The 26,298-nt window shown below is 39.3% G+C and overlaps 1 protein-coding gene across 8 annotated transcripts in view; it reads right to left on the bottom strand.

Moving 5' to 3' along the window:
* LOC149222367 (ubiquitin-like domain-containing protein CIP73) overlaps window positions 1-26,298 on the bottom strand; it is a 114,274-nt gene that overhangs the window by 11,818 nt on the left and 76,158 nt on the right. For 6 of the 8 annotated variants that reach the window (XM_089385402.1, XM_089385401.1, XM_089385400.1 and 3 more), the window contains 5 exons: window positions 24,526-24,644; window positions 24,253-24,339; window positions 23,954-24,142; window positions 23,737-23,806; window positions 23,418-23,587 (listed from right to left, as the gene is read on the bottom strand). In XM_089385402.1, the coding sequence (XP_089241528.1) occupies window positions 23,418-23,587; window positions 23,737-23,806; window positions 23,954-24,142; window positions 24,253-24,339; window positions 24,526-24,644 (635 nt within the window). The remainder of the gene's footprint in view (window positions 1-23,417; window positions 23,588-23,736; window positions 23,807-23,953; window positions 24,143-24,252; window positions 24,340-24,525; window positions 24,645-26,298) is intronic. The other 2 variants (XM_089385405.1, XM_089385406.1) reach the window with 2 other exon arrangements.

The following is a 26,298-nucleotide window of genomic DNA, read 5'->3' as shown; positions in this document are numbered from 1 at the left end:
CCCACTCTTCATTCGAACCGACTTGACCGGCTTGATCGACCAGTTCCACCAATTCCATTCTGATTTTGATAACATTGCTTTCATGTGACCTATGAACTAGTCTTGCTCAAAAGACCCCACTCTTCATTTAACGTTCACAAAGAACAACAAAGTCTTGCTATGAAGACTATCGGTACCAAAGGCAACAAGCAAAAAGGGAAAGCCCTGATGGAAAATCCAAGTACACTGATCAATTCCTCGAAGACATGTCTGAAATCAACAATGTTAAATTGCATCAAACCATCAAACTATATTTGAGGATGAAGTCCAAAGACAAACCCTGGAGAACGAGGAACCAAAGAAGAAAATATTAAAGCATCTAACAATGCTTTTATTAGATTATGCACAAATAGTGAGTCACAAAGAAGCGGAAAGATAGTGAAATAGATTGATGAAAATAGATAAAATTATTTTATTAAAACCACAAAAGCAAGTCAAAGGGATTATACGAGTACATTCAATGTAATTCGATGTGATAGTGTGAAAGCAACTCCTACATCAATATTAAAAGAAGAAATAATTAAGACTTAAGTGTCTAGCTAAAAGCTAAAAATCTATCCAAGAAGATCTTAGTGCTACAACAAAGGAGAGGATGTCAACGCCTTCTGCAACTAGTGCTCATCGTCAAGGTCATGTGATTGGACTACAATACGAGCTTCTCATGGCAGTCAACAATATTTTGAAGGAGCAGCTGCATTAGTGGAACATATCCCCTAGGAAGTGACCAAGCCTAGTGCTAAAACAAAGCAGAGGATGTCAAGGCCTTCTGCAACTAGTGCTCCTCGTCAAGGTCGTGTGATAGGACTGCAATACGGGCTCCTCATGACAGTCAACAATATTTTGAAGGAGCAAATGCACTAGTGAAACATATCCCCTAGGGAGTGACCAAGCCAGATAATTGTATGAGCATAGGTAAAGCAAAAAAACAAGTGACCCATCACTCCATACATCCAACGTGTTGTTGAACAAACCCTTGATTGAACCAAGGTTGTTTGAGCAACCCTAAGGGGTGGAGGAATGGACATGAGGTGATCCTCCTGAACACCTCCAATTAAAGGAAGAGAGAGGTTGTCATATGTGTTTCAGTAATTCCCTCACCAAAAGGGCAACACATTTCTAGTAAAATCATTGAACAAGCATTAAAAGGGAACACCATGAGTTTGAAAATATGCAATAGTATCCCCATTTGATCTCATACTAGATTAGTTCTTGAAAAATGTGATACTCGTCTATCTCCAACTCTTATAGTTGGCATAACTAACAACCCTCCCTATCTAACCCATGAGAAGCAATGCGTTATCTCAATCCAAAATCTATCAAATCCCACCCAAAAATTCTAAGACAGATCCAAAGTGCATGTATCTAGAGTCTCCCTATGTATCAAGATCAAAAACAAGTCCATCTCTCATTAATGACACAACTTTATGAACCATAATTATTAATGACACATAGCTTTATGAACCATAATTATTATGACATATAGCTTCATTTCATTGTTCTCAACTTAGTTATTAATATGACGTGACTTTCTTACATTATGTCCTAAGTCACTTTATTATCTAATATTCAAGATTAAAAATACATGATATGACCATTAGAATATGTTAACAATGTCAACCCCTCAAATGAAAAACTTATTAAGACAGAGAATGTTCTAAATGATGCTTACAATACCCTTCTAAATTGCGCAAAATATTATCAAGTGAATGTTATGATACCAAAAGTCAATCTATTGGAATTCTCCAATACATTGTTTAACAATGTAGAATTATTCCATTAAACTTTTTTGAACCCCAAATTTATGGAAACTACAAGGCAATATGTTGAAAATCCTCCAATACATCATCTATAATCTCACATCCCAATACCTATTGCATAAGACCACATGCCCCTCTTAAATGCGATTCAAAAATCAACTTTTGAAGTTGCCAAACAAGAGAGAGATGAAGCTAACTTCATGACAAGAAACAAGCTTCATCAATGTAAGATTTGCCAAGTCACTAACCACATGTTTAACCAATGACTTGTTTAGTGCCAATGTTGGTTGAAAATTTCTCCCCTCACACCACAATTCAATACTTGGTTTGAATTCCAAAAGGTTGCTCTTTTCTACACAAGTACCAAAATATAGTCTTTAAGAACTAGGGCTTTGGTTCTCAAGCATAACATCCATCTTAGCAACAAACTACACCTCACAGTTGATGTTTACACAACACTCATTAGATTCACATTGCAATCCACTAGCAAAATTTAATGAAACAATTGGCACTATATTAACATGTGCAACCACACTACATCAGCAATACTTTCATCAACTCATCTTCATCTTCTATTTTCCAGTAATGTACAATTCAAAAGACTTTAAATTGCACACCCCTCTTATCTCCCACTTTTTTGACCTTATACTTGTTCCCTCAATACTAACTTGTGAAAATTCTTCCTCCCCCGCATTTTCAAACCTACACATTTCCACCATACCCTCTAAAGCAGAGCACCATTTCCACTTCTCCTAAAGTATTTATTGCAAATCCTATAACTCGTCCTTTATAGTGTCACATGGTGATAGCCTGACACCTTACAAATGACATTCTTGCAAACCAATCGATTTTGCAGCTTCAAGTGAACAATCATCATACATTTCAAAGTCCAATGTTACATGATTTATGTAATGTTCCAAATTAGGAAAAACAGTGATATGCAAAGCAAACAATAAATACACACCAAAAATTTTAAACACTCAGTGAACACCCATGTAAACTCCAGAAATGATAACCATCTAAGCCATTTTATTAAGCAATTAGGGCAATAGTACAATAGTGTGGAAGAAATGCACACTGGGCTTGCCTCAATGGCAAGCGCGACAAATTCTAGGTGATAAAATAACAAGCTCAGATGATAGAATCAACTGCTCCAATGATGCCTTGTGTTGCCCCATAGAATTGTATTGTTTGCTAGAAAGAAGCTATTGAAAACGCACCTCCGCTGCTCAAAAAATTTTGCAAAATTAACCCCAAGCTCCTCAGAAATAACCCACCAAAATCCAGAAAGGGTTCGGTATGGCTTTGACCCCCAAATACCACGTCCTCCTGTAGCTGCTAGGAAATACGGCCTACCAACAATTCCCAGAGAAAGCCCTCCAAATCACTCCAAAAAGGCTAAGCTTCACTCCCCCAAGGTTCTCCTAATTTCCCACAGCAAACTCTAGCTCCACAACTCGTCCTACAAACTCCCACGTATGCCAAGTGAGAGGCTCCTCCGCTGGCCCTGGATGCTGCAATCTGTGTTGCCTTTAAGCAATAATCTCCTACACCAAAACTCCTCCAAAAGGCTGATATCCCACTAAAGCTTCTATACCAAAATTCTCCCAGCAATTGCTACCCGGAAAACCCCTGAAATGACATTTGTGTATTCCCTTCCTGTGTCCTCGTTGGATGAGTATGTTTAACTTTTTTTTGTTGGCAGACGTTGCATTCTTTCACAAACCTCAGCACATTCATCTTGAGACCCTTCCAAGTGAACCTCTCACTGATTTGCCTGTAGATTTTCAGGAATCCTAGGTTTCCTACCAAAGGTGAGCTATAAGTTGCCTACATTATTTTTTTCTTCAGTTTTGATTCTCGTAGAAGATAGGTTCGGTCCTTATTGTAGATGACGTCGTCCACTACTCGGTATCTGTCATCTTGTATCAACCCCCTCCAGAATCTCACAGGAGAATTTGTTTTTGGAGTATTCTACAAGCAACAGCGACATCCAGTCACCTATTATCTCCATGAGTGAGAGACTAGATGGCATCCTCATGTGAGCATCTGCTACTGCATTGTGTTTTCCCTTGACATACTCTATCTCGAATTCCTAGGCTTGTAATTTACTGATCTGCTTTTGTTGTCTCTCACTTAGCGCTTTCTGCTCCATGAGGAATCTCAAGTTGATATGATCTGTTTTTACTTTGAACCTCTTCCCCACAAGATACTGTCAAAATTTGGCCAATGCATGCATGATGGCCAACATTTCCTTGTCATAAATTGCGTAGTGTCGCTCATAATCTTTGAGTTTGCGGCTCTCAAACATTATTGGATGGTGATCCTGCATCAAAACAGCTCCTATCCCAGTCTCTGAGGCATCACACTCTAGAAAGAAGGGTTGGGCGAAATCTGGTAATGCAAGCACAGGGCACGAACTCATCATCTGCTTCACCTTCTCAAATGTTTCTTGTGCCTTTTCGGTCAAACTAAAAGCCCCCTTTTTGGTAAGGTATGTAACAGGCAATGTCAACTATGAAAAATGGTTAACAAATTTCCTATAGTATGTGCAGAGTCCAAGGAAGCTTTTAAGGTAAGTTATATTTTTCGGGGCAGGCCACTTGATGATTGCCCGGGTCTTTTCTTGATAGACCTAAACCCCATCATTCCCAATTACATGCCCTAAGTAGAGCATCTTTGTCATACCAAACTCACACTTGGGCTCCTTTGCATGTAGTTCTTGCTCCTCTAGTATCCCCAGTACCTCATCAAAGTGCATCAGATGGTCCTCCCAAGTCTTGTTGTAGACAAGAATATCATAAAAGAAAACCAGCAAGTACTTCTGCAATTGTTTATTGAACACATGGTTCATGCATAACTAGAGAGTTATAAGGGCGTTGGTTAGCACAAATGGCATAACCAAGAACTCGTAGTCCCCATAATGGCACCTAAAAGTTGTCTTCGAGATGTCCGACTCATGAACTGAAATTCGATGGTAACCTAAACGAAGATCTATCTTTGAAAAATATTTGGCTCTCCTCAGTTCATCCATCAACTCGTCTATCATGGGCATAGGATACCAATTTTTTATTGTTCTCTTGTTATCAGCCAAGTAGTTTATACAAATCTACAAGCTACCATCCTTATTCTTGGCCATGACCACCGAAGAATCGAAATGACTGGAACTAAGTCGAATGTCACCCAACCTCAACAACTCCTTAATGGCCTTCTAAAACTCGTCTTTGTAAACCTTAGGGTCTTGGTAAAGGTTGGTAATCACTGCCTGTACACCCTCCTACAATTCTATAACATGCTCAAAACCCCTATCAGGTGGTTTACTTAGAGGTATGTCAAAAAAAACTTTTGGTGTTTATGGAGTAATACCTAAATGTCGTCGTGATGTTGTCGTAGTTGATCTGGTTGTTTCTTGTCTGAAATAAAGCACTCAACCGCCCACTCTATATCACCCCGCCTCAAGACTGCTTCCATGTTGTTAGGTGATACTATCTTCGGTGGATATTGATGCATGGCCCTCAAAACTACCTTTTTGCCATCCACTGAATCCTTGAATTCCATCTCCACATCCAACCAATCCGTAGTATACTTCCTGATGTAGAAGAGCCACTAAACACCTAACACCACATTGGTGCCTGGCACATCCACCATGAAGAAGTCATCAATCATTATATGGCTCCCCATGGTTAGTTGCAGCGTGGGGATATATCTAGTGCAATCTCTCTGATGGCCATCAAATATAGCTACCACAAAGCCATCGACCTCCTCAATAACCTCCTCAATAGGAATCCCTCTCTGTTTAACGATGGTTGCATCTATCAAGTTGTTGAAAGCCCCACCATCGATCAATACCATAACCTTGTATCTGCCAGAACCCCTTTGACTCAGAAAGTATGATACCTAGGGAACCCTAACATAGATGCAATAATAGCAGCTTTGCCTTCTACTATGAAGTCTCACCCTGATTGTCTGATGTATCTATCCATGTACCTATTCTTGCACCGGCTCCTCATCTCCATCATCATTGTCACTCTCAGAGTACACCTCAATATAGTGGGTCTTGCCCACCTTGTCCTTTGTTGCGCACCTGTGCCCTAGTGTCTAAGGCTGCTTACAATTGAAACAAAGCATCTTCTTTCTCAACTCCTTTTGGGTTTCTTCATCCATCTTTGGTTTCCCAGTGCCCTCCCTTTGAAAGGTTTGACTTCTTTGCCTTTCCAAAAACAGGAAGGCTTGGGAGGGAATCTGCTCTTAGAGACGGCATCCTGCGGGATCCCTACTCTTGTTAATTGTTGCACAAAGAGTGGTGGGCTCAAAGCCTTTTACCCAACCACATAGAGACTTAGACAACCGCTCCACGCATAGCATCACCAACTTAGCCTCTGAGATACCTTTGATCATAACTACTAGTCTCTAAACTCGGAAATATAGGCCTCTGGACTGCCTATCTGTCTAAGTTGGGCCAGCTCCCTAAAATGAAGATATGAATCCTTCCTATCAAAATCACTCAATAAGCCCCTGAGTGAACTCAATATATCAAGTGATGATATTGTGACCCATTGTCACCAACCCATGATACCACCATTCATGGGCTTCGTCATCCCAAGTGTAATGTGCCCAACTTAATGTCATCCTCCTTTGTCATCTAATGCAATTGGAGATATGTATCCAGTTTCTGAACCCATGATCGAGTTGAGCATTTAGATGACCCATCAAAGCAAGGAATGGTCTCTTTCCCCAATGTCTTTTGCAACTCGTTATTCTACCTGAAAGTTTTCTGAACTATTTTAAGCTTGCTTTTTAACTGAAGGTGGCAGAAATCAGTGAAACCCATGACAACCTGGAACTCATGTCCCAATGCTCTATACTCCTCCAAATAATTTGCATAAGGGATCCCTTGACTTGTGTGTTCCATTTGGTCCTTGGTTTTATCATGTAGGAATTGAGGCATGAATGGCTCAGTGTGGCAATCTAGGCATGATTGCTCTTTGCACTGTTGGACCCTTCCCCATTTACAGGATATTTTTCAGTGGAAGTCCCCTTGTTTGATATTCCTCTCGTGAAGTCCACCATCTCCTTTTGGCCCTCAGCCAAATCATTCAGTCCACTGAGCAAGTTGTTAAATGCTTGAGTCTCCTTGTCCCCCATGTCTAGTTTTTCTCTCTCAAGCGACGCTTCTACCCCTTTCTTCTTACTAGGGTTTTCTTCTTCTATTTCTAGAATCTATTCTTGTTAAAATTGGCAACTAGGGCCAAACTCCAAATGGGTCATCTTATTTATGACAACTAATACTTTTCTTGGATTCCTCTCTCCGAGAGGTGTAGGATTGATCTAGAGATCACCTGATTCTGACATTTAAATGAAGTTATGAATTTATTTTGACTACATTCAAATTGTCAAGGTCAGCCAGCAAACTTTTGTAGGCTCAGAAGCCCAACAGTCACGTCTAATCATCCTCAATGTTGCATATAAATAGAAGGTGACCTAGCGTCATTTGGACACACTCATCTTCACACTTCTCTCCCTCTCCTCATTGATTGGGTATGCATTTTTGGGCCTCTCTCTCTCCATGAGGCCAAAATTTTAGAAGGCTAAAATTTCAGGAGACCGAACTTCTGGCCTGTTGACCAGCGTTGACTGCAGATAGGGCTTACCACAGGTGGGTTGTTTGACCAAACTTTGACTGGTTTGAATTTGACTATTTTGAGGGTTGTTTTATCTTGTTGTTTGGAGGCTGAAGTTGACCAATTTGTTGAGGGTCAAATATGCCCTATTGATCAGTGTTGACTTTTCTGGTTAGGGCTCTTTTGTTGATGTTATAAATTATCAGATTTGTAAATTGTACTATCTCTCTCTGTTGAACTATTCCAGACTAAAAGAAGATTTGATCAAGGGTTTCCCCACACCGGTGTTTGTCCCTCGCTGGTGCCACATCTTATGTCCTCTTGTCTTGGCTCTTGTCTTGGCTTGTCTTCTACTATTTATGTTTATGTTCTATCTGCATTTTACTATCTTGTTGATGTGATTGCTAATCTAAATATTGATATAGGCTAATAAAGAAATTGAAGTAAAATTGCTCTCAAGCATAGAACATACCATTGTTGCCTAAAATTAACATGGTATCAGAGGTGAGGTGAAGGCAAAGCCCAAGCAAGAGTGAAAGAGCAATCACCAAAGACAGTTGGACAAGGACAAAAGGTTCAATGGGTTCCTTGTCCTACTTCCCGGCTGAAGACAAGTTACATGATAAATCTGACTATCATGGATGGAAGATGTCTCTTGATTTGACCTTGGAAGAAAAAAAAAAAGTGATGGACTATGTGGAGGGTAAAATCCTTGAACCTCCTTCAAATGCACCGGTTGCTGCAAAGACCAAGTACAATAGGTTGAAGTCAAAGCAAAGAAGATTATCAGGGATTCCATTGACAAGCATCTGGTGGCCTACATCTCCAAATTGAAGACCTCCAAGGAGATCTACGACAAGTTGGTCGGCATGTTCAAGGTTAGTAATGCTAATCAAATTCTATTTCTCAAGAATAAGTTGAAGGATATTAAGAAGCGCAATGACGAGGATATTCAATCCTATTTCTTGAGGATTACTGAGATCAAGAATGATCTACTCTCGATTGGAGAAGTCATTCCTGACAGGGAACTTACTCTCACCACCCTTGGAGGACTCCCACCTGAGTGGTATGTATTTAGAACCACCGTCCTCAACAATGATCGAATTCCAGGGTTTGAAGAATTGATGTCGAGATGCATTCAAGAAGAAACAAGAATGGTGGAGCAAGAAATGCCTCCTAATAGAAGCAACCCCACTACATTCTCCGCCCATGCCAAAAAGAGAAAATGTGGGGTCTAAAGGTCATTTCCCTAGAAAGCGTGGATCTAAGGGAGGAAGGAAGGGCAGGTGCTTTGTTTGCAATAAGTTTTTCCACTATGCAAGGGAGTGTCCAAATAGAAGGGACACATCGCATGATGATGGTCACAATCATTCCAGGGGCAACTTCAACAACAACGATCAAAGAAATGGCAAGTCCAATGGCAAAGGAAAAATAAATGTGAGACATCAAGGAAATGGTTGACCCTCCAAGAAATCAAGGAACTCCAGGTATGAAGAATCAAATGTTGTTAACAAAAAGAGTACTATCTTATATTGGCCCTCTCCACTGCCTCTCCTCCGGACACTTTGGGAAATTGGTTGATTGATAGTGGTGCCTCAAGACACTTCACTAGATACATGGAAACCCTCTCTAAGTTGATAAAAAAGGAGACAAACTTGGAGATCATCCTTGGAGATGATGCCACCTATCCCATGAAAAGAGTAGGGAATGTTACCCTTCAATTTATTCAAGGTAACACTATTCATTTGCAAGAAGTACTATATGTACCTGATCTCAAGAAGAACCTGGTGCCCATTTCAGTCATGGAGGACAAAGGATTCAAGGTGGCATTCATCGATGGAAAGGTACGTGTTTGGAAAAGAAATTTTAAACATGTTTTTACTCTTGGGTTCAAGGTTGACACTTTGTATCAAGTTGGAGGAAGTCCAACAAGAGCCATGTCTTCCGACACATCTCTACAATCTGAACTATGGCACCGAAGGTTTGCCCATCTTCATTTTAAGGCCCTACCTGATGTGGGACAAATGGTGACAGGTAGCCCAAGTTCAAACTAGAGCATGAAGGTGTATGTCCAGGATGTGCCGAAGGAAAACTTACAAGGGGGCCATTCCCCTCAAGTAATAGCAAGACCACAGATATATTGCAATTGATCCACTCCAACATATCTAGTATGATGCCTGTAAACTCTTTGGGAGGATACTTATATTATCTCACTTTTACAAATGATTTATTCTCGCAAGACCTGGATCTACTTCTTGAAGAAGAATGATAAAGTGTTCACCTGGTTCCGACACTTGAAAGCCTTGATCGAAAACCAATCCAAGAGGAAAATCAAGATATTGAGGAAAGGTACATATTTGGAAAAGAAACTTTAAACATGCTTTTACTCTTGGGTTCAGGGTTGAAACTTTGTATCAAGTTGGAGGAAGTCCAACAGGAGCCATGTCTTCCGACACATCTCTACAATCTGAACTATGGCACCAAAGGTTTGCCCATCTTCATTTTAAGGCCCTACCCGATGTGAGACAAATGGTGACAGGTATGCCCGAGTTCAAAGTGGAGCATGAAGGTGTATGTCCAGGATGTGCCGAAGCAAATCTTACAAGGGGGCCATTCCCCTCAAGTAATAGCAAGACCACAGATATATTGCAATTGATCCACTCCAACATATCTAGTATGATGCCCATAAACTCTTTGGGGGGATACTTATATTATCTCACTTTTACGAATGATTATTCTCGCAAGACCTGGATCTACTTCTTGAAGAAGAAGGATGAAGTGTTCACCTGGTTCCGACACTTGAAAGCCTTGATCAAAAACCAATCTGAGAGGAAAATCAAGATATTGAGGACTGATAATGGGACCGAGTACAAATCCAATGAATTCCAATATTATTGCAGAGAAGCTTGCATTAAGAGGGAGACTACAACGCCATACACTCCTAAGCAAAATGGTGTGGCTGAAAGGAAGAATCGCTCTATTGTAGAAGCAGTTTGTGCCATGCTTCATGATCAAGGCCTTCAGAGGTTCCTATGGGCTGAAGCTGCAAATACCGCCGTGTATGTTCAAAACTGATGCCCTCATCAAGCATTGCACTCCAAGACTCCCAAATAAATGTTCACTAATAAGAAACCTGATGTCTCTCATTTTAGAATTTTTGGAAGTCTCATATCTTTTCATGTGTCGAGAGAGAAAAGAAGCAAATTGGGTGCAGCATCTGGGAAAAAAGGAATCTTTGTGGGCTATAGTGAAAATTCTAAGGGATATAGAATTTATGCGGCTGGTCAAAAGGAAGTTGAGATAAGTCATGATGTCACCTTCGACAAAAATATGGCCCTTAGGAAGATCAACAACCTTCCTATCCTAAGGAAGGACAAAGAAGCTGACACCGGAAATCAGGGTGCAAAAGAAGACGAAACGATGCCTGATGTTGATGAACCTATGGATCCTCTTGATCCTCCTCCTCATGAGTCGTCCTCCAAAAGGAGACCCTCATTGCTTAGGGAGACTCTCAAAGATGCTAAGAGACACATTCCACCAACGGGGACTTTCCTTGAAACCAAGAAATAGAACAGGTATCAAGGATATTTGATTGCCACTAGCACTATTATTCAAAATGAGCCTTCATCATTCGAAGAAGTCGTGAAGCATCAAGTATGGAAGGATGCTATGAATGAAGAATACGAGGCAATTATGAATAATGATGTCTTGGATGTGCTCCCTAGACCCCAGGACAAATCGGTTGTCAACTTTAAGCGGCTCTACAAAATCAAGCATGGAGCTGATGGAAGTGCAAAAAAGTTCAAGGCTCGCTTTATTGCTCAAGGCTTCTCTCAAAACGAAGGTGTAGATTACAATGAGATATTTTCTCTTGTTGCCCGATACACCACCATCCGCTCGATCATAGCCCTTGCTGTCTCTCAAGAATGGAACCTACATCAGATGGATTGAAGCAAAGCACCTCGAGCTTGGTATGAGAGAATCGATCGCCATCTAATGAAGCTGGGATTCACTAGAAGTGAAGTTGATCTAAACCTGTACTTTAAGGTTGAAAATGATAAACCTCTCATTCTGGTACTTTATGTGGACGACCTCTTTCTGACAAGTGTAGAGCCTTTCATTGACAAATGTAAGAGGGAGCTGACTTCTGAATTTGAGATGAAGGACCTAGGACTAATGCATTATTTCCTAAGGTTGGAGGTCTGGCAAAAGCCAAGTGAAATTTTCCTCTCTCAAGGAAAATATGTTGTGAAGATATTGGAAAGATTTGGGATGGTGGACTACAAGCCTGTGACTAGTCCGATGGAACTTAACTTATGTGGTAGTGTTGCTGGACATGAATTGGGAAATGCTTCTAAGTATCGTCAACTCATAGGAGCACTGATGTTCTTTGTGAACTCCCGTCCGGACATATGATTTACAGTTAACACATTGAGCAAATATATGGTTGAGCCTCATCATATACATTAGATTGGTGCCAAGAATCTTCTAAGGTATCTTCGGGGCACAATCACTCATGCACTGCGATACACTACCGAGGATGTGAGGCTGCATGGTTATTCTGATGTTGATTGGGCTGGCAATGTGGTGGATCGCAAGAGCACTTCTTGATGTTGTTTTTCTTTGGGTTCTGCGTTGATATCCTAGATGAGCAGGAAGCAGAAATCGGTTGCCTTGAGCACTGCCGAGGCCGAATACACAGCTGCTAGCTGGGACCAGTGATGATAGTATCGCCGAAATATCGGCGATATTCATAAATATCGCGATTTTTCAGGCGATCCGACATATCGGCAGCAAAAAATCGCGATATTTTAGGGTTTATAAAATCGCGCGATAAATCCGAGAAATCGGCGATAAATCGGTAAATATCGCGCCACGAAGGAATATATCGCGGGAGGTTGTGCTATATAAACGATTTTTTTGGTTTTTAGTTTTTCATTTCAGTTTTCTGCCTGTCGCCGACTCGCTGCCGAGGGTTTCCGTTTACCTACACCTGCGGATGCCCACGACTCTGCCGGTGCCCGACTTCAACTTCTCGGACTCTCCAGCAATTATCTGCAGTGTGCACAGCTCCCACGGGCCACGATTTTTCCCAACCACGACTGCTCCAGGCTCCCACGTCTCTGCAGAACAGTCAAGTTTCAACGACTCAACACTGAACAGTAAGCCGATTTGAGTGATTATCTATGTTCATGGTCTTGTATCTTGTGACAGTTGCTTGGTTGGTTAAGTGGTGTATTGCTAAGAGTCAAGACTACAGTAACATAGATAATGTATGTCCTATCATTGTCTCGACTCTCGAGCATTTTCATGCTATCTCTACTATGTTATGTTCAAGCTTCTCACCTCAACAGTTACATGAGACCGCACTACACCACTAAATCGTTCTTTAACATACTTCTGGCACTATTTTATTGCAAAACGATTGTGCCTTTGCTATAGCATGACCGGCATAGCCTCTTTGGACATCATTTAAATTTTAAACCAGGTTCTATTCTTCACTGAAGTCTGTAGTATGTAGTATTGGTTGCTTCTCTGGTTATCATTTGGAATTGGGATGGATTGATAATTATCAACATATGGTTGATTGTGTTGCTGGGTCACCTGTAACAGGTTTGACCACCTCTTCTTAATTGCTGGCATGATAATAAAAGAATGGCCATGATCCCAAATTTGTAGGGTCCTCTCACAGCCCATTTTTCTGATGGTTATGTTGCTGGAGTAACCTACAGCACTGCCTTTTGACCAAAACTCAGGGTATACCCTGTTAAACGTGGGGGAAAATCATCCACAGAGCAACGCCCTCAAGCAATATATCAGTGATTGTAACTCTCTGGAAAACTACTGTGTAATTCCTGAAGCAATATATCAGTGAAGACTGAATTTAATTGCGGCTGATTTTCAAGTCTCAATGGCGTTTGCTTTTGTTGTTTAAATTCTGAACATGAAGATGTTGCTTTAAAAATTAAAATAGTTTCTTGAGTGTTTGCTGGGCACTGTATAGTTATACTCATTTGAACCCAAACTCAAAGAAATTACACCTACAGCAGTACCTCATTAAACTGTTTGACAGAAGACCTCACTAGGAAACTATATAAAACTATAAAAAGACTGGGAATATTAAAAAGAACAACTTATTTCTATGGCTGGAGACCCACCGTTCAAATCAGTTGGAGGAAAAGAGACTAGCACAATAACTTATCTCGGGAACAACAATAATAAACACATGAGCATTGCAGCGGTGAGTTTCTGATGCATACTATCTTGCAAACAAAACAAATTAACTGTCATTTTCTTAAGAATTTTATATATTAAAAAAACAAGGGTTATATATTACATTTTTTAAAATTTATTTAATCTAGGCTGGGAGCTGTCTCTGAAATTTGAATTATAGATAATAAAAAGTTAAAAACCATTGGCTGTATCAGAAATAAAATTACGCAGCAGAGTTTAAATCAGAGAGGTCAATCACAAATTGCAAAATCTCAGAAATAAAATTTCTTTCCTCCACTGATCTAAGAGATAAGGATGTTGTTTTGTAAAATGATGTGGTTATTAACTTATTTGTAATTTCGTATTACTTATTAAGTTACTAATTCCAAATTTTTTTTGGTGCTGTAGGTTTCCTTTTGAGTTAGCCCACTACAAAATACAAATATGCCAAAAAACTTGGACCCATTTTGGGAGTATGGGATCCCTGATGGTGGGACAAATCGTGCATATCTTGCATGCAAATTGTGTGGGACCAAGATGACAGGTGGGGTTACACGACTGAAATACCATCTTGCTAGACTCACTGGACATGATGTTGGCATTTGTGAAGTTTCTAGTCCGGAGCTTATACAAAAAGCTCTTGAGGCAATTGAAGAAAAGGACAGAAAGAAGGAAGAGGCGGAAAGAAACAAAGTTGAACGTGCAGGTAGATCTTTCGGGATATCTTCTCCTGATTTTGATGTTGAGGGTAGTGGCCCTACTGGCCCTAGTGGGAGGGGCTCCACAACTGGCACACCATCACATGCTAGCGCTACTGCTAGTGTGAATGCGAGGTCATCATTTTTTGTTCCACGAACAGGAGCTGGAGCACAACCTGGCATAAAATCGTTTGTTTAAAAAAAGGAGAAGCAAGAAGCAGATAGAGTCATGGGGAGGTGTATTTTTTGGAGCGACTTACCTCTCAGCATCACAAAAACCAATCCATTTTGGCAACCAATGTGTGATGCTATTGTTGTTGTGGGCCCAGGGTACAAAAGTGCCACATATGAGGAGTTGCGGGGGCCAATTCTTCAAGCAGAAAAACAGGACATCAACTCTAGATTGGCGGAGTTGAAAAAGACATGGGAAGTCACTGGATGCACAGTGATGTCTGATGGTTGGACAGATAGGAAGGGTAGGACCCTCCTAAATTTCTTGGTACATTGTCCTAAAGGTACCATGTTTATTAAATCGTTGGATGCATCAGAACATATCAAAGATGCAGCAACGATATGTGAGTTGTTAGATGGGTTCATTCGGGAGATTGGTGTGCAGAATGTGGTGCAAGTCATAACAGACAATGCAGCTAATTATGTGTCTGCCGGCAGAATGCTTATGGAGAGGCATCCCACATTGTTCTGGACTCCATGTGCAGCGCATTGTCTTGATTTGTTGCTTGAGGATATGGGGAAACTCTCCTTCATCAAGGAGGCAGTTGATATGGCTAGGAGCATCCCCAAGTTTATTTATAACCATGCTTTTGTTCTTAGCCTTATGAGGAGGTTCACTAGAAACAAGGAGTTGCGGCGTCCTGCCATCACACGTTTTGCCACAACCTTTATTACTCTTCAGTCTTTGCTTCGATGTCAGTTCGAGTTGAAGCAAATGTTTGTGTCTGATGATTGGCGTAATTGTAGATACAGCAGGAGACCTGATGGGAGAGCCATTGCAAAAATGGTGTACTCTGAGACATTTTGGCGTGGAGTACAAGAAGCATGTGCAGTTAGCGAACCTATAGTAAAGGTTCTTAGATTGGTGGATGGAGAGAAGCCTGGAATGCCTTATTTGTATGAGGGCATGGATAGGGCCAAGGAGGCCATTCGTTCCTATTATGCAGACAAGGGTTCTGCTGGACTTAATAGGTAGATGATGTTATGGGATGTGATCGATAGTCGTGGACAGGGATGCTTTCATCGACCCATTCATGCAGCAGCACTCTTCCTCAACCCTGCATTTGCATACAAATGCAACTTTGATTTTGATGGCGAGGTGATGGAAGGGCTCCATTCCTGTATTCAGAGGATGGTACCTGATTCTGAGCTTCGTAGCAAAATCAAGCGCGAGGTACAGTGTTATCAGGATTGTGTTGGCCTATTTGGCTTTGATGATGCCATTAAGGAAAGGGCCCTCTTCATGCCACGTAAGTGACAAGTCATCACTCATTAGAAATTAGAAATTTGAATTTAATTATGTTTTAACTTTTAACTTTTAAGTTTTTGAATTTTTTATTTCATTATTTTGTTGTAGATATTTGGTGGCAAAGCTATGGTGCAAGGGCACCAAATTTGCAAAAATTGGCTATACGAATCTTGAGTCAAACATGTAGCTCTTCAGTGTGTGAGCGCAATTGCAGTGTATTTGAGAAAATACACGCCAAAAAGCGCAACAGGTATAACTTTGAACTCAAGCCTTCAGTTGAGCAATTACACTTATTGTAATTTTTAATTTTTAATTTATGACCTTCAAGTGTCAAGAGTCAAGAGTCAAGACTCATTACTTTTTTTGACACTCTTACAGGTTGGAGTTCGCACACCTCAACGATTTGGTGTATGTGCATTACAACATCCGACTTCGAGTGAGGCAAATAGAATCACCAGTGGATCCAGATGCCATTTCCTTAGACAATATTGATGTATTGTCTCCGTGGAGGGTGGAGTCTCAGGAGCCCATATTGGAGGAGTCACCTTCATGGTTAGAGCCAGTGGCAGATGATCCATTAGAGCAGGGGCAGCAAGAGGAGGACTCGGAGTCAGAGGAGCAGCAGCACTTAGAGGAGGAGCAGGAGCAGGAGAAGGAGGACACTGCGGGAGCATCAGCATCAACACCATCTGCTATAGATATAGGAGAGCATAGCTCCATGCCTAGCACTCATTATTTGACATTAGGTGCAGAGGCAGTGTCAGGGCCTTCTACTACTAGGGGCAGGCCTGGCAAACAGCCCATCATGTTTTCCCGTAAAAGGGGGAGAGGGCAGTAGATAGATAGCTGCTAGTTTTATTTGTTATGCTACATGTAACTCATGATGATGAGATACTTTTATTATTATATGTGATGTTATTTTGTATTGGTTCTCCACATTTGAGTCCTTGAATGGACAATTATCAGGGATTAGCACGATTTGGTATCACCTTTGTTATATCATTTCTATTTGACATCATATATATCAGTGTTTTCTTCATATTTATGTGCCAATGTGTTTATTTCATGTTGTTATTGCTTTATATGTTTAAAAATCTGAAAAAAATGAATATATTATGCATTTTCTATGCTTGCCGATATTTGTCGATATTTTGCCGATATTTTCGCCGATATTGCCGATAAGATATTTTCTGGACCCTCGCCGATATTTTCCCGTAGCGATATTATCAACACTGGCTGGGACTAACTTCGAGTCAACAGAGAATGGTATGATACATTCTCGATCGCTTCTTCTTCTTCATAGTTCAGCATAACAGAGCAGTGCATTGATGGCAGAGATAGTACAGATTTGCAAATGGATTAGCAAATGGAATTCTCCCTAGTTGAGAGGCACTGTGAAAATCGGCAACTAGGGCCAAACTCCACATGGGTCATCTTATTTATGACCGCTGATATTTTTCTTGGATTCCTCTCTCCGAGAGGTGTAGGATTGATTTAAAGATCATCTGATTCTGGCATGTACAAATGATGTTATGATTTTATTTTGATTATGGTCAAATTGTCAAGGTCGGCCAGCTAAATTATGTAGGCTCAGAAGCCCAACAGTCACCTCTATTCATCCTCCACGTTGCATATAAATAGAAGGTGACTTAGCCTCATTTGGACACACTCATCTTCACACTTCTCTCTCTCTCTCCTCATTGATTGGGTACGGATTTCTAGGCCTCTCTCTCTCCACACGTACGAAATTTCAAGAGAGCAAAATTTCAAGAGGGCGAAATTTTAGGAGAGCAAAATTTCAAGAAGCCGAAATTTCAGGGGACCAAATTTCTATACTTTTGACCAACGTTGACAGCGGCTAGGCCTTACCGCAGGTGGGTTGTTTGACCAAACTTTGACTGGGTTGAATTTGACTGTTTTGAGGGTTGTTTTATCTCGTTGTTTGGAGGTTGAAGTTGACCGATTTGCTGAGGGTCAAATCTGCCCTGTTGACAAACATTGACTTTTCTGGTTAGGGCTCTTTTGTTGCTGTTATAAATTATCAAATTTGTAAATTGTACTATCTCTCTCTGTTGAACTATTAAAGACTAAAAGAAGACTTGATCAAGGGTTTCCCCACATTGGTGTTTGTGACTAGCTGGTGGTGCCACCTTTTGTGTCTGCTTGTCTTCTACTATTTATGTTTATGTTCTATCTGCATTTTACTATCATGTTGATGTGATTGCTAATCTAGATACTGATATTGGGTTAATAAAGATATTGAAGTAAAATTGCTCTAAAGCATAGAACATACCATTGTTGCCTAAAATTAACAATTCTTCCACTTGAATGGGAGTGGGCTCTCAGGTCTTGTAGTGTCTTTTGTAAGTAACATAAGTTGATCTTCTAAAATCATCCACTGTGGTTAAAAAAACCCCACTTGAACCTCACAGTTGTCCAAGAACATGCTTTGATAGCATTGTAAAATTCTCTTCCAGGAATGTCTTGGAAAACTCGACTCATTTATATCAGAATTTTGTTGGCAAGAATACAAGTTGATTCAATCTCCCTTGAGATGGGCAACTCGTACTGTGGGAAGCCAAAAGTTTGGACTCTATTGCTTTATGGAACTCAACCGCTTCTCTAGTGAACTCGTCCAGCACAAAGGGAGAGAGATTCAACCTCCTTCAAGAGTCACTAGGATACCAATTTGAGCTTGAATCTTCCTCCTATAAAAACATGTATGAAGTACACAAAATCAAAAGATAAAATCAACTAATAAGACCTCTTTACCTTATTATCTTTTGCAATTCATCTTTTGCTTTGAATCTCAATGGTGAAATCTAAGTCATTCCACTCTCAAGACCAACTAGGGTGTCTAGTTTCTAGCCCGAAGCTAGCAAATGGTGGCTAGAGTTTTTGAAACCATAAGCTTCTCTCCAAACTCTCCAAGAACTCATTTTCTAAAAATGCAAGTGTTAGAATGAGTAGAGACTCCTCACTTTAATTGAGTGACCATTTTTGTTGCCTTTTTACCTTTTTAATTTTTATTAAGTCAATTTAAGAGACTTTCTCTTCATAAAGCCCCTAGCCCTAGCTTTTCAAGTTAGAGCCATCATGCATGACATAAATGCCACCGAAGTTCAGATGGACCTTCCTCTCACAGTCTTTGTCAAATCCCTTTATCCCATGCTCTCACTATCTTGAATCCCTAAAAGCTAGAGCACAACTCAATGCCATTACTTTTGACTCTCCTATAAGAAGTTTGCAGAACAAGAAAAAGCTTTTGGGTAGAGGAAGGCAACATCTTAGTCCCCTAAAGAAACAATGTTCCTTGCTCAGAATGAAAAGAATAAGTCACATGATTCTCCTAAAAGAAGAGGCGGCAAAGGAGGGCATAGAAGGAAGAATCACGAATCACGGAGGTAAGCGAGGTAAACACCATCAAGGTGAAAGATTTCATCTCCAATGGATTTGTTGTGACAGAGATGGAAATGATGCATCCACATGCAGAATCCCCTAGTATAGAATCAAGAAATACCACAAAGAAAAAGGTAAAGCACTAAATTTGTGCATTACATTGTTGCCGATTGTAATATTGAAGTAATTGATGATTTGTTTCATACTTCCTCTGCTTCTTGGAGAGATGCATGGTTACTTCATATAGGTGCAACCTGCCATTTTGAAAAGACTTCTTTGAAGACATCAGTGACAATGTAGATGGCGCAATGTACTTTGTAGACAAGACAAGTCTCAAGCCATACAAACTTGGCACAATCAAGCTTAAACTGCCATGACTTTTGACTTTCTTCTACATGATGTACTCTACCTTCTAGAATTGCGAAGAAATCCATTGTCTCTTGTTCACATTCACTAGAACAAGCACTCCATTCATATGTTTAATGGAAAAGTAGAGATAAGGAAAGCATTTGACAACACAATCATCATAACTAGAATAGATGAGGAAAGACTACTAAAGTTGTAAGTAACATCTACTGGTGCACAGAAGTCTACATGTCTTTCTCAGTACAATGAAGGTACATTGCCATCTGGTCTTCTACTACATGCAAGATTTGGATTCCCAACTATTCCAAAGAAGTTGAAGCAATGTGATGCTTGATTCCAAGGAAAACATAACAAACAGCTATTACATGATTCTACTTCCAGAGCGCAAAGAAAATTTGCACTAATTAATTCTAATTTGTGAGGCCCTATGACTATTCCGTCTGCAAATGGAAATAGATATATGATGACTTGTATTGATGATTACATCGGGAGTGTTGGGTATACTTGTTGAAAGTAAATCAAAAGCTTTTGAAACTTTCAAAAAAATTCATGCATGGATTGAAAATGATGCACAATCACATATTGGCTCCCTTCATATTGATAATGGAAAAGAATATACTTCTAATGAATTTGAAAACTATCTTCGCCAACATGGGATTCAACATCAAACTATTGTTCCATACAATCCTCAACAAAATGGTGTAGTTGAAAGAATGAACAAGAAAATTTCAAATATGGTTTGCCCCATGACGTTTTTCAAAAATGTAAAGTTGATGTTTTGGGTTGATGTAGTTATATTTGAAGTGTATCTCAAAAACGGATGTCGATCTCATGTTCTCACAAGTAAAGCTCCTTATGAGATGTGGTATGGCCACATTCCTTTGGTAAGACATCTTAAAAATCTTTGGTTCCACCTACTATGCCTTTGTTCCTAAGGAACAAAGAGCAAGCTTAATGTAAGGAGTCAAAAATGCATCTTCTTGGGGTATTCATATACCACCAAAGCATATAATCTTTACGATGAGGTAAAGATGAAGTTTGTATTATCTAGAGATGTGATTTTTCTTGAATTCCAAGACAAGAAACATTGTTTAGTGGCAATTTGATCATTTGGATAGAATCAATCATTCAAAACCTTATCATGAATTTTATAATGAGACTCCACATCTTGGAGGGGGGGTCCCTATTTTGGATCAATCTATGAATCTCCTTCTAAAACACTATCTCCCCCTCATGAAGTTTCAACCACTTCTTCAAATCAGGAAGACCCTTTGATTGATGTGATTGAGAGGATTGTAAGGCTAAATCTTGATACAACGCCATATCAAAAAACAAAGCAACCTAAACCATCTCAAAAAGGTTCCCCAAAATGGCTCACCAAAACACTTGAAAATGTTCATCATGATGAAGTCGAAAAGACAAAAACCAGAAGTTCCACTAAACGAGATGGAGGTGATGTAGATAATTCTAATTTAGTTGATGATATGGATGTTTCATATGATTATGAATTTAATTTGTCCACTAATATTGTACCAACTTCCTTTAAAGAAGTTGCTTCTCATGATGAATGGAAAGAAGCAATGCAGAAGGAGAAAGATGCTCTCATAAAGAATGGAACATGGAAACTAGTGGACTCTCCATTTGCAGCCAAACCAATTGCCTACAAGTGGGTCTACAAGAGCAAGTACAAATCAAATGGCTCACTTAATAAGCACAAAGCAAGGCACGTGGCAAAAGGATTTGCACAAAAAGGTGTTGATTATGAACAGGCCCTTTCCCCCACAACAAAATGGGCAACCATCCAAACTCTCTCTTTGCCTTGGCAGCTCAAAATGGATTGAAGGTTCATCAAATAGATGTGAAGACTGCTTTCTTGAATGGAAACTTGAAAGAAAATGTCTTCATGTCTCAGCCAGAAGGTTTTGTTGTGAAGGAACAAGAACAAAAAGTATTCAAACTCATCAAATCCTTATATGACCTAAAAGAAGCATTGTGACCCCGGTATGAAAATTCCACTAATCTTATGAAATTAAACTTCAAACACTTAATTTTAATGATGCAACTGTATTTGTCAAGAAAATTCGCAAAAATTGTTATCTATCTTGTGGGATATGTAGATGATCTATTGATAACATAGAACAATGAAAACTATATAATGCATCCATAAAGAAAAAATAAAATCATTTGATATGACAAATTTGGGAGACCTTCACTACTTCTTGGGCATTGAAGTGACTCAACATCCAAGGACTATATTCCTTCTCAAAAGAAGTACATTGGAGAATTGTTGAACAAGTTTGGCATGGCCAAATGCAACCATTTTTCCACTCCAATGGAACAAAATATAAATCTCACATCTAAAGAAGGGAATGAATTAGAGAATGCAACTAAGTATAGACAACTTGTGGGAAGTCTTATCTACCTTACCACTACCAGACTAGATATTTCATTTACCGTTCGAATCCTTTGCAAGCTTATGCAAAATCCTTATCAAGGACATTGGTCTGCTACAAAAATAGTTCTAATGTAGTACATGAAAATAACTCGAGACTTTGGATGCAAATATTCATAGGTGGATGACTTCAACTTGATCAGATATTCTGATTCAGATGTTGATGGAGATAAGGAAAGTGGAGTGTCTACTTCAAAGTACCTTATAAGTCTTGAATCAGGAACTGTCTCCTGGGAGACATGCAAACAATCAGTTCCAGCAGATTGCACATCACAGGCAAACTATGTGGCAGTTGCAAAAGCAACAAAGGAGATTGTGTGGTTCAAGAAAATTCTTAATCACTTGCAAGAGAAACAAGAGAACTATACTTTTGATTGACAATACTTATACAATTAAGTTGGCCAAGAATCCCAAATTCCATGATCGAACCAAGGGTTGTGAGGGAAACATCCAAGGTCAACAAACTCTGAGAAGAGTTGAAAAATATGGCAATATCGAACTCAAAGCTGAAGTTCTTGTGACATCCAACATCAAAAAACTCTGAGTAGAGTTCAAAAATATGATGATGTGCTCCTATCCAAGATAATTAGGGCAGCCATGGGAAGAAGTAACAACTGTACACCAACTACTAGTTGCTCCCATGACAAGTTAATCATTGAGAAATTCATGTTCAGGGGGCATTAAGTGATCTACAACTATCTATCAATATCTCCAATATCTGTATTGTGCCTCATAATGCCATTGGGTAACATAGGTCTAAAGAAAGATGTGATCTGCCGACAAAAATAACAAAGAAATATGCCCCGACCCCTGCAAAGAAAAGCTTACAAATTAAGTTCATATAACAGAAAGATGAAATACTAGCATAGAAAACATTGCTTCCCACTAAGCCCTCCCTGTAAAACTGCTGTTGAAATTAAATTGATGTAATTTTTATTGGTTATCTACAAAGAACTAGAGGAATATCGAGGTTGACAAGAATGCCAAATTGCTTCCCTAGGGTAGCTCGCGCCTAGAAGATAGTTAGAAGATAATAAGAACGCATCATATGCATCTTATAAATAACACCTTCAATGAAAATAAAGCACTTAGAAAATGCTTTGTGTACAGTTGCAAGAAAGATATCATCGTGAACAGCTTGTAAAACTTGGATATGACAAAATTTTGAAGCATAGAGAGGTGATACTGAAACTCAAGATAGATCTCAAAGAACTTGGATATGAAGCATATAGAGGCGGAACTAAATGTCAAGATGGATATCAAACCATCAAAACTAAACACGGCTGAAAACAGTTTTCAAGGTTCTCATGGTAGGCATATAGAAGGAAGTATTTCCTTGATAATACAGAAATTAAAGGAGCAGATTTGAGCAACCAGGCAAGCAGGATTTACATCAAGTGAAGCTCCAGCCTGCTGAGTCAGTAACTGTTGTGTGGACCGAATGACTGCTCCCAACACTGCTGGTGTTGGCAAACCTCCAGCAGCTGATTGTAAACCCGTTGATCTGAAACCCTCTGCTTCATTGCTTTCTAAGGTACTAGTTTGTGATTGATTATCAAAACCTGTGACATGTATGAATAGAATTCAAAGTTTCATCCACAATATCTTCCATCCAGGAAAATCTATGATCCATTCTGTGAGCAGGTATAATTCCATTTATTAATTTTAATTCAGTAAGCAGGGTAATAAAGAAAAAAGAAAATATACTCACTGTTTAGTGCAAATTCATTCCTCATACGATTTAAATAATGGGACAATGTTGTCAATGAATCGGGGATAACCTGCAAAATCAAGGAAAGGAAATTCAATTCATTCCACAATAAGACTACAAAAAACTTCCTATTCACTTCATCCAATGAATGAGGATAAAAGGCACCTTGCATTTTAAACAGAGCTACAACATGTATGGAGATTATAGGGAACCCCACCGTGGCTTGCTGAAAAGGCCTTAGCAATGGTGCTGCGGGGAAACGAAATGAAACATGACCAGGATCAACTTGAACATCTGAGATATGATCAGCCTGTGGCTGATTGGTATCTGATCTGCTACCATCATTGCCTGCCCTTTCTTGCCCTTGCAAACCAGTTCCTTGCTGGCCATCAGATGGTAAAACAGACTGAAAATTTGAGAAATCCAAGGGATAATCTTATTTAAATCCAATCATAATCATGAAGGAAACCCTCAAAAATCTAGAAATAAGGAGTGGGACTCCATAGCAGCACTCACAGCAATAGTACTTGACCCATTGCCAATGCTAGCATTTACAGGTACTAGACTACCAATGCCAACAGAATTCAACACTGCTGAAACAATCTACACACAACAAAAATGCAAATCCATCAGACCCCTGAAACTAGAACTTAATCTCTTTCATCGCTTGGGAGACCTTGTAAAATTTCAAACGTTAAATGACAATAATATACTCATACCAAAATAGAAGTACTACGTACAAACATCATTTCCTCTGAGATGCAATACATTGCAAATTTATTAACTTACCCTGTTTAAATCTGGAATACCCCCATCACCTTGATCTGGAATGTTAAAGGTCCCAAGCACCACACTGTGGGACACTTGCCCACTCCTGTTTCGAGTATCACCTGCAATAGGAACAGCTCCTGTGCCATAATAAGGTTCAGATTTCTTTTTCAAATATGATTTCTTAGCAACCCTTACTAGCTATGCAGATGCTACATTGTAATCATGCTTCTTTTGATTGTTTAAAATTTAATTATTGCCAAATATTATTACAAAGTCTAGAACACATTCTCTAAAAGCATAATACTAAAGAGATTACCCTGAACTAGAAATATTATAAATGGTGGTCAACCACCAATTTCAATCTGTATCACAACTTACTCCTTTCCTGAAACATGACTGACATAAGCAAGATAGGCTCAACATCACTTAGTAAAGTCCATAACCTATTGTTAAACAGTGTGTCATAGAAATTGTTAACTGGTCATAAACTATCAAATTTCATTCCACTGGTTCACAACCTAGTCAATGTTTCCTCCATAGGTTCAGCCTCAAAAATGAGCTATGAACTACTGCATGATTAGTATTCTTACATGCACAAAGGTGACGACCACAATCACTCTAATGTTTGTCAAGCATACTGTATATTTCCTCAAATATGATTAATATAAGCAAATACTACCTAAAAATCAATAGCAAAGTTCAAAACATTACGTCCAAGAGGTATGTTATACAGATTTAAAGTTACTCACATGAAAAACACAATGGGGCATAATAGTGAACTACCAAATTTCATGCCACTTGTTCCTAAGTTCTTCATTTCTTGTCCAGATTCAACCTCCACATAAGAACTTTAAAGTTTAAACTACTATATGCTTAACAATCTTACAATCATGATCACATTAGAATGCCATATATATTTGAAAAGAATAGCAAAATTAAGCACAAGCATGTTGCATGTAGCAATGGTTTTCTTTCCTCTTAATAGAAAAGTGCAATTTATCAAATACATTCAGATAAAAGAAAATTTTGGAAATCCCCCGAAGGGCAGCTCAATTGGCAATGGCCATATTACAAAGCATCATGTAAACTATACGATATGAGATTCAAACCCCACTGATTAACTCGTATCTGCAAAAGGGCCATAGGTAGGAACCTAGAGGCTACATCGGTAGCACTCAGAATTGACCCCACGTCACACAAGTATGAAATCAGTCCACTTGCCAATTCCTCTAGATTCAAAACAAAAAAATTGGAAAATAACTAATTGACTTTGTTAATTATAATTAACTTCTGCAAGAAAGACAGCTGAATGTTTTTCAAATTTGGAGTGTCTTCATTGCTAGTTACAATTATAAAGGCACAGTCTCAAATCTATTTGCACTAACTCGAATAAAGAGAATTTTAACAGATACTAGGTTGTTCAGTATAACTGATTGACACTAAAAGTAAAAGGGGCATCTTAGAATTATTACATAAATAAATCATAAAATAGCTATCTGATTCACAATCCCAACAAAAGGTGACATACAACTTTGACAAGCATTTCATCTCTCATTTATGCAATCAAATATTCAAATCCAAATCAAGTCCTCTGATACCTCTTTCTTTAATGAATTTCTTTTTTCAATTCAGACAAGATGCTCAAAAAGAAGCCTAAAGCAAAAGCAAACGAATCTTCTCAGTTGCAAGTACCCATGCCTACAGAGCCTCGTTGATCTCACAAATGTTACAGAAAGTTAAGGCCCTTTAATCTATGTTTGGATTATTCTTTATAAAGCATCATGGACCTTG

The sequence above is a fragment of the Pinus tabuliformis genome, chromosome Q (assembly GCF_031772625.1).
Source record: "Pinus tabuliformis cultivar Carrire ecotype Pingquan chromosome Q, CPIR1, whole genome shotgun sequence".
In the NCBI taxonomy this organism is placed as follows: Eukaryota; Viridiplantae; Streptophyta; class Pinopsida; order Pinales; family Pinaceae; genus Pinus; species Pinus tabuliformis.
This window is presented reverse-complemented; position numbering and strand designations above follow the sequence as displayed.